This window comes from Octopus bimaculoides, chromosome 3 (assembly GCF_001194135.2).
Source record: "Octopus bimaculoides isolate UCB-OBI-ISO-001 chromosome 3, ASM119413v2, whole genome shotgun sequence".
NCBI classification, from domain to species: domain Eukaryota; kingdom Metazoa; phylum Mollusca; class Cephalopoda; order Octopoda; family Octopodidae; genus Octopus; species Octopus bimaculoides.
In genome coordinates, this window is record NC_068983.1 from 48,028,120 (window position 1) to 48,038,388 (window position 10,269).

Consider the following 10,269-nt stretch of genomic DNA (forward strand, 5'->3'; position numbering starts at 1 on the left):
TTCGATATGCATTCTTGATAGACTTTTTAGTGTTTTCCCGATAATGTGTAGCATTTCACTACTAGCGTATATAACAAATAATGATACTTTGCAAAAATATATTTTCTACTCTAGGCACAAGACCCGAAACTTTTGGGGAGGGCACCAGCCGATTAGATCGACTCCAATACGCAACTGGTACTTAATTTATCGACCCAAAGAAGATGAAAGGCAAAGTCGACCTCAGCGGAATTTGAACTCAGAACGTAACGGCAGACGAAATACCGTTAAGCATTTCGACCGGGGTGATAACGTTTCTGGCAGATCGCCGCCTTGAAATAAATATATTCTTTTCGATTCTAGGCACAAGGCCTGAAATTTTTGGGGAGGGAGTTAGTCGATTAGATCGACTCCAGTACGCAACTGGTACTTAATTTATCGACCCAAAAAGGATCAAAAGCAAAGTCGACCTTGGCGGAATTTGAATTCAGAACGTAAAGACAGACGAAATATCGTTAGGCACTTCGTCCAGTGTGCTAACGATTCTGTCAGCTCGTCGTCCTGACCTCCAAATGAATATATTACGTATTCAATATTGAGGGTTGTGCTGACACTTGCCGACGTTTGTTGGGTTAAGTAAAGTGCAAACTGAATTTGTGTGACAATAGTTATTTCAGTTAAGTTTATTGGCTTACGTCGACAGAGTAAGATTGTTCTCAGCCTGTCTTTAAACTGTATCATTGCCACTAGCGGTGTTTGTGTTCGGAAACATTTCACACAGTGTAACTGAAAATTTAACGAAATTATTTCACATGGCGAACGTAGAAATATAACGAAAGTTTATTTTACTTGAGAAAAAAGCAAAAATATATGAATGGAATTGTTGCAAACGTTGAATTTTGAAATTATATGGTTTCAACGGAAATTATGATTATTAAATGAAAACAAAATAGTCGATATTGTTTTGAGATAATTTATTTCCACACTATCGTTAATCAAATTTTAAATAAAAATAGTTAAACAAGTGGTGACATTCACTTAGACGACTATAATTTAGTCGTGCACCAATCTTTAGAATAATGAAGATATATCAATGACGATACACTTACAACAAGACTACAATAAAAAAAAAATAAACTCTATATAATATAAACAATAATTTATGTAAAAGGAAACATAATTATTAGCGGATACTTTTGAAGAAAAATAGATAGCAACTATGAAATAAGAATACTTCAGTTACACATTTCAGGAACTGCCTTTGCCGGGCTGCAAACGGTAGAATGCTTGCGGACGAGTTTTCTTTTATGATCTTATTGATGCATTGTTTCAGAGAGTAGCGACATTATCTCATCGGTCTTAGAGGCCCACCACATCCTGAGAGTGCCTTGAGATAGTTATATGTACCTGATTTTGTCCACTGAATAGCAACGACATACACTAAAGTACAGTTGGAATATGACAGCAAATCTTTAATTGGGGCGAAAACGTTCATCACTTGTTCTTAATCTACTCAGAATGTCAATGTTCCAATGTTCCTTCCTCAGCATATGTTACTGTTTTCTATTGCTTTCCACTACTATTCTGAGATTTGCTACGATTTTGCACGTTTGTACTGTGTTTCAATGCAATCTATTTTGAGGCGTAGAGATGAAATCTGAATGTCCATTTCTGTCAGCATGATCAGAGATAATCGAATGTTTTACGATAAGCTGATGTCGTCTGTAAATCAGGTGTCTGTTTGTAGCTCCCAGTTGATATTGTTGCCACATTTCCGATCAATACATCTGATGACCATTTTGAAACACATAAAGAGATCTTGGTAAGGTAGCAACTTCCGATTTAATGCCTTTCCCAACTGGAAATCTTCAGCGTAGTGACAACAGGGCTATAGTAATGTTGGTATTTTCAGAGTTTGCTTCACTGAGAAGCTAGATGCCTTGTAAAAGGAGTCCATGAAACTCCAGAAATTTCAGCATTGCATTCTCCGACAGTCTTTTAAATTTGTTTCACACTCAATCAATTGAGAATTAACTTTAAATGGTTAATGTGTCCAATAAATTAAATAACCACATACTTTAAACCACAAAACGTCCATGATTTTCCTTTTGTTAATTCCAAATTAATATCTACGCAGTTGCAATTTAATTTTGTTTCTCTTCATTCTGTATCTGTTTTAATTTAACATATCAGCAACATTGTAGGCAATATTGTATAAAAACCAAAACAATATTTGAAAATCCTTTCAAGACTAAAAGACAACAAATCCAGCTTTCCATATTCTTTCTAATTTATGTACATGGCCAATAAATTTCAGGAGAGGAAAAAGTTGATAGCATCAAACTCAGTACCTGACTGGTAAAATATTGATGCCGGAGGGTTGAATGACTAATTTGATCTTGGTGGCATTTGAACCCAGAACGTAAAGAGCCGAAAGAAATATCGATCGTAGAGTATTTTTTCTGAAGCTCTAACAATTTTGCCAGCTCGCCGTTTAAAATGATTTGTACAATAATATAAACTTTGTTATAGGTACAGCCTAATCATGTTTAGATGAAGTCCAGATGATAAAAATATCTTGGAAATATTTTTCGATTTGATAAAATAGATATAAAAAATACAGCTGAAAACTCACTGAATGATATAAAATGAAGATACGCGAGTAAAAATGCTAAGAAATAATTGAAAAAAAAAATTGGCACAAAACAAAATCAGAGGTTTTTCACTGACAGTATCAGAAGAAAATAATATGTTTCACAAGAACAAACGTAATAACAAATTGGTAGAGCCAAAGGCAAAAGAAGCGAACAGAAGAAAAATGTTGCAAAATGCAGTGTTACTTTGTATTTAAATTTCCTTGTATGCAGATGTTTCCAGGAGAATTTCAACGAGGCGTTCCCAAAACAGCATTTGACCACGTGTTTCATTGGACCATTCTAAGTACGTTTTCTGCTTAAGTAGTAGAGCCAGTCTCATAGTCTGTAATTCAGTGGGTATTTCTTCAAGAAGTATTGGTACGATGATATCCTTTTTCTCTTCAAATAACCGTTGCTGTGCAAGACTAGTCTCAAATTGGCACCATTGACTTTGTGCAAAATCAGAAGATAATACCAGTACCACTTTACGACTCTGCTGAATACTATCTACAATATTATCAACAATATCATTACCAACTGCAAAATCTCTGTCATGCAAACAGAGGTGTAGGTCATTTTCTTCTTCGAGTATGGGGAGTAAGTATTTGGTAACCCATCCAACATCAGAACCGCAATAACAGACAAAGGCATCATAATTATGTTCACTCGTACATTCAAGAAGTTGGTATTTCCTTCTCCTAGCAAAAAAAAGATAAACCCAGTATCGTATCGACCATCTTTTTATATACGACACTAGTCCAGTGATGATAAAAATAACAGAGAGTGTTCCAAGCACACAACCTGACACAGCTATGGGCGATTGCTTTGATATATTTGCACAATAATCCCACGAAACATAGTATTTAGCAATCTGGAGGAATCTCACTGGAGCAGGGTTGGAACATAAATATGATTTAGGATAATGTATCAATCGCGCTGAATTTTGTCTCATCCAGTCTCTAAACCATAGTATTCGACAGTTACATATATAAGAATTATGGGAAAGATCCCATTTAAGGTTCGTATTAGAGAAGAGAGCTTTAGAGAAAGAAGTCTTATTAACGTTAAATATTCTATTATACGATAATGAAAATACCCTTAAAATGTTCATCACAGTGCAGTTTGTCGTTTGCCATTTTCTTATCCATGTTCTCGAAAGAATAAGCGTATGAAGCCTTTTCATATCGCATACACAATCTGGAACATTTCTCATCGTATTTCCGGTTAGCTCTAAGTATTCAAGGTTTTTTAAATCCATTAAAAGTTCATTTATGGATGCATTTCCATTGATGGATACAGCTTGAAATTTCAGTAAAGTGATATGACGGCATGCATTAAATATACCGCTCAAATTTGATTTTGGGATCTCTAATGTAATATTTCTCAATGTCAGCGAACGTAAAGTTGTACTCTCAAAAGCATGTTTGCCCAATTGTAATGAGAGTGACTTCTGAGCAGTGAGGGAAAAGTTTATTAATTCTTTTAAAGGAGTCAATACTTTTGGCTTTATTAAGTGCAAATTCAGAGCATAGATGCCTAATGTTTTTACCTTATCCAGTCCTTTGAATGTTCCTCTGACCAGAATATTCCAACGATATAAAGATATTTCTAAACGTACCAACATGGGAAATGAGATTCTTCCGCTAGTGTCTACAAAGTGAACCATATAGTATATGAAGTTTCCATATAAATTCAGATCTGTTAGATATGGGTGTTTTCCCCAAGATACAACTTTAGAAATGCTATCAAATCTTAAATCAAGTATTTTTAAATTCTTTAAGGGTAGAAGCTCGCTACCATTAAATACGTTTATTTTGGATCTCATTACACAAAACCTAGCAATATTGTAATTTGTAATACCTTGTAAAAATTGGAATGACCACTTGTTTTTGTTAACTCCATCAAATTCTAACGAAGTTATATTCATACTTGAAATACTGCGAAAGATTTGTTGCAAGGCATGTTGGGTCAGTTTACACAGCTTGAAATTAAGAATTTCTAGGAGGTGCAATCTTGCAAAAACGTATTTAGATGCATTGTGAAATACACATCCTATAAATGACAATTTTGTTAAATGTATAGTAGTTAAATTCCACAAGATTTTAGAATCAAATTGAGAAAACGTCGGATTTATGATTTTTACAAACGTTGTGTTGGCTGGGAACTTTGGTATATAGGGTAAATTTTCGCAAAAGCATTCGTTTGTATTGCATTCATAATCTCCTTCGACGGTTGATATGACAATAAATCCAAGTATAGCTTTTAAAACAATTAATCGTATCAAGGAATGACAAAGATCCATATTTATCCCATAAAGAATTATCAGGATATTTCAAATTTCACAGTGTTCATTTGAATTCACCATTCTCTTTATTAGATATAGTTTTAAAATATTATTTCAAAATTTTACGATGTCACAATAATCGGAACGTTGTTTACGAAAGCAAATGCCGCTCTTAAAATTTGCAATATGAATTATTATTTCATTAACCTTCTTATTTCTTTAAAATTGTTTGAATCATATCGATGAGTTAATGTAAGATGTGTATTTGTTAGATCGTACAAAAAATAAAAAAATAAAAACCAACCTAAAACAAACAAAAAACCCCTAAAATGTTTCGAAATATGGTACTAGAAATTTGGAAATAATATCAATTGATTAGCCTTATAAAATTAAACCTCTGTCATTGCTGCCGAATCCATGTATATGTTTGTGAATCCAGTACACGTTTCTTTCCACCAATCAGAGTAGAAGATTCTTTTCATCCCAGATCTGAAACAAGAAAGAATGCGTCAACAGTATGACTTTTACAATTATTTTCTACATCAAGAGTTAATCTGTTTAAATACAGTGTTAAATATTTACTTGTATGAAGATTTTGGTAGTTCGCTTGAAGCATTGTGAAATAACAGAAAATACTACGGAGAACTTCTTATGACAGGAGGAGAAAATGATTTCTTAATTATATATATATTTAAGGTGAATAGCACAAGTTAGCAGTAGTCACCGTATGAATAAATCGTTAATTCTCTTATCACATATGATTACTCGCTTATTAGATGTCCAAAATACCTGGCAGTTGGCTACAAAAATCTATATGCCTGACTTCTTTAATTCTTAGTTGATCAGGGGTTATTCTTTTCTTGAGACGTCCGATTAATTGGTCTTTTATATTTTCCTTTATAATTTGTATTTTAAAAAGATTTGGTAGGAATATTGAAGAGTTGTCGGCCTTTAAAGCCTAGGCTGTTGTAATATCTTGTCCTATATCGTGATAGCAAATTTGGAGTCTTTGGCACTATGCAATGGCGACCTGTTCTAACATTAGTGTAACTCTTGATGTCAAAGTTTCGGACAAGTCCATCTGGGATCTTCTACATGTATACTAGGTCATATCTTTCTCGCTTACACTCTAAAGAATAGAGTTTAATCTCTTGAGTCTTTCCTATTAGCTTATATGCTGCATAGAGGCTATCTTCTTCGTGTAGCTTCGTTGGCCTGCCTTAAATTCTGTAATTAATTTTACACTGGCTGGTGATCCTACTTAGGAGCAATAGTCAAAGCGGCTTAGGACAAGTGTCCTCCAGTGGACCATCATGGTTCTCTGATCTCTTGTTCTAAAAGTTCTAAGAATCCATCCGGTCAACCGCCTGCTTTTCATTGCCAACTTAGCAACATGCACATGAAAGGATGCATCATTACTCATGTACATGCCTAGGTCTCGCACTGACTGTGTATCTAGGATTGCAATCCTTCCAGGTCCAGTGTATTTAATTGGTATTGCATTTAGTTTTGCATGCTGATAGCACAAGGCTTGAAACTTTTCAGCATTAAACTGCATGCTATTTCTCTCAGCTCACTTGTATGTTTCATCCAACTAACATTGCAGGTGCATAGCGTGTTCGGGGTTCTACATTATCTATGAGAGTTTTTATCATCTGCATATTTTGTTATTGTAGTTCTCTGTGTGGCTCAGGACATGTCTGAGGGGGCTATTATGAACAATAGTGGTCCTAAAACAGTGCCTTGCAGAAAAAATGCTCACTATTTTGCGTGTCATTGGAGGTTGCTCCATTGGCTACTGCCACTTGACTTCTATCCTTCAGAAAGTCATGCAGCCATTCTCCCAATTTCCCGACCATGCCAAGGTCACGCAGTTTTTAGCATATCTTTCCATGATCGACTTTATGGAAGACCATTGCAAAGTCGAGATATATCACATTCACATTTGAGCGATTGAGCAGCTGTTTCCACACCCAATCATACTATTGCAAGAGCTGAGTCAAGCGGCTTATTCCTGGCCAGAAACCACTTTGGGTGTCAGTCAGCAAGTTATTTTCCTCAAGGAAGGTGATTAGTTTTCTTCTGACTATTCGTTCCATAACTTTGCTGATGTGCGAGCTCAGAGAGATAGGTCCGTAGTTTTAGGCCTCTGCTCTGCTACCTCCTTTATGAATAGGGCATATTTTACCCTCCTTCAGCTTGATTGGAAGTTTGCCAGTTACAAGGAAGCTCTGGAAGTCATCTGGAGGCCGTGGTTGAAGTCAATGGGGATTTTGTTGAATACATTTACTTTTAGTATTTCAAGATACTTTGGCAAATTTATCTGTTAAAATGAATTATAAATGAGTAACAAAGATATGCAGGTGTCAATTCATGAATTGACACCTGTACATCTGTGTTATTCATTTATATCTTATTCACTTACCCTGAAATCTGCACTTCGGAAATTTTGTATTTTCATATAAAGTACATGTCTAAACTACCAACAGCAGATCTCTTCAGTAAGTTGGGTCGTGTTATATGCATGCACTGCAAGAATATCAAGTGCCAACACTTCTGCACAGAGTTTTATATTCACCCTCTATTGTTTGGGTTTGCTAATTACATTGATCTAACAAGGTGCCTCAATTTAAGTACCTAATTCAACCGAATCTTAATTAACGTTCTGCTAAAACGAGATGTAGGCGATAGTTTATTTACTGCACCCTGTATATATATATATGTGTGTGAATACACACACACACATATATATATATATATATATATATTGAGAGAGAGAGAGAGAGAGATACATCTGACGGATATATCATTTTCTCTGATATAGGAGATGATGAATGAAACTCACTGACATTATTTACCTTATTTACGTTATTTACATTTCACGGATATTTATCCTCATCTTGTTTGTTGTTAACACAACGTTTCGGCTTATATACTCTCCAGCCTTCAACAGGTGTCTTGTGGAAATTTCGAACCTGGGTTCTCATTCCTAAAGTATTTTTCGGTGTTATTATTATTATTATTATTATTATTATTGTTCATTATTATTATTATTATTATTATTATTATTGGAATTATTATTATTATTGGAATGGAACTCGGAATCTTGGGTTTAGTAGCCCGCGCTCTTAAGCACTACGCCATATGCCTGTGGGCAATTATGGAGTGAATTTTAGGGCTTATAAATATAATATTTTCATATCCTTCCTTAATACCTATTCCTGTATGCTATTCATATCTGCACTCAGTCTGCTTAGAAGGTTGTTGTGTCCTAGCATTGTGTTAACAACAAACAAGATGAGGATAAAGATCCGTCAAATGTAAATAATATAAATAAGATAAATAATGTCCATAATTACTCATCTCTTAAATAGAAATCTGTAAAACTAACTGATATTGCGAATAAAAGTCCAGTTTTTTTTTTAATCCAGGAAATCCGGTATACGTATTTGATCCTTTATTTAATTGAAATAGGCATTTATGTATCATATTAATGTGTGCACACTGTTGATAGGCTAGTTACTGCAGTACATCTGCTCAGATAACATCTCTTATGGAGTTTTTATGTTAAAAACAATGCATCTTAGATAAATTTAGAACTACATTCTACAATGCCATTTTTTTTCAGAGTAGTAAATAGCAACGTCTTAGTGTCTTTTCACCTATTTCTTGTTTGTGCCAGAAGTACCCGTCCTATAACGTCCCACAGCGGCTCAGTATAAATGGCGTATGATACAAACATACACTTAAATACATTTAACGAAAACTAGAAAAGAAATACTTACAGTTCTCTAATTTCGCTGCCAATCTTGCTAATTTGGCTTGATAACAGAGGCAATTGTGAAGAAAAACTAAACAGAATGCATGTACATAATCCAAGGTTAAATGACAGCAACCTCTGAATAAAAGCGGAAGGAATTTTTATATTCTCAATATCGCCGGCACTCGTTTTAATTTGTTTTGTTTGTGTTTTACAAGACTTTACTGATAACGTTAACATCCTCATTTTAGAAATCAGTTTACAAGTTTACAACGCCCTTAGCAACGAATAAAATCTTAACAAAAAAGACAATAAATGAAATGAATAAATTATAATAATAAAAAAAAATAATTTATAGTGAATGAAATGTTTTGTTTGCGTTCATTTAATTTTGCGTTTTCTTTCTTTGGTGTGGGAGGAAGATGTATATTGCCATCGGTACAAATCGATGATGATGATGATGATGATGACGACAACAGCGACGATAACAAAAACAACGACTACGACGATGTTAATACTTATAATAATGGTGGTGATGATAATTATGTTGTGTGTGTGCGCGTGTCTATCTCTCTCTCTCTCTATCTATCTATCTACTTATCTATGTATCTATCTATCTATATTAAACAATGGGGTAAACAATTGGATATTAATTAATATCAATTTAATACCAGGTAACTAGCACATTAAAAGAATCAAGGAGATTCAGAAAAAATATCTGAGATCTCAAGGATTATTGTATATGTTTATATAAAGATATATACGAGTATATATACAGGAGACCAGTAGGTGGACTGGTCAAGCGCTAGAAGAAGATCACATGTCATGTGTCTCCTAAGACCGAATAATTCTCAAAGGGAATTTAGCGAAGCAACAAAAACGTAAAGCGGGCAACACCAGTGAAAATTACACAAAAAAAAATACAATTATCTGCAAACATATGTTTCGAAATTAACATTTTCTTACCGAAAAATATATTTTTCACATCAGTACAGAATGTTGGATAGATTTAATTTAGAGAGTCGCATACTAAGTTGTACTCCACAAGGAAGCACGTGTATACGGTTCTAAAAATTATAGCGTATACACGTGCTTCCTTGTGGAGTACAACTTAGTATACGATTTGAGAATTATTCGGTCTTAGGAGACACATGACATGTGATCTTCTTCTAGCGCTTGACCAGTCCACCTACTGGTCTCCTGTATATATACTCGTATATATCTTTATATAAACATATCTATCTATATGTAGGAGAATATACAAAAAATAACAACAGACGAGGACAGGTGGTGTAAATAACAAAAGTATATATTAGTATGACGCTCGGGAATACGGAAAGTCTTTGACGTTTCGAGCTACGCTCTTCAACAGAAAGAATACGGAGACAAGGAGAAAAACACGGAGAAAAAAAATTGAATAGTGTTCAGTCAACGGTCAAACACACACACAAACACAGGTTGTGAACAAGAGGTATTTGAGGACATACTTCGTAGTTAATAAACAATTCTAATCTAACACGCACATACAAAAAAAAACAGAGACGTATTCTAATAAAGTTTTGTGCACATCTTTTCGGTAAGCAGCATTTTCATATTATTCTACGAAGTCG

The 10,269-nt window shown here is 34.4% G+C and overlaps 1 protein-coding gene across 1 annotated transcript; it reads right to left on the minus strand.

Annotated features, from left to right (window-relative positions):
• Nucleotides 1-1,011: 1,011 nt before the first annotated feature.
• On the minus strand, nucleotides 1,012-8,862 carry LOC128247286 (toll-like receptor 13). The gene is made up of 2 exons (XM_052966166.1): nucleotides 8,685-8,862; nucleotides 1,012-5,388 (listed from the first exon to the last, which is right to left on the minus strand). Exon 2 carries the CDS (start codon nucleotides 4,915-4,917, stop codon nucleotides 2,827-2,829), a length of 2,091 nt encoding a protein of 696 aa, XP_052822126.1. The 5' UTR covers nucleotides 4,918-5,388; nucleotides 8,685-8,862; the 3' UTR covers nucleotides 1,012-2,826.
• Nucleotides 8,863-10,269: the final 1,407 nt, after the last annotated feature.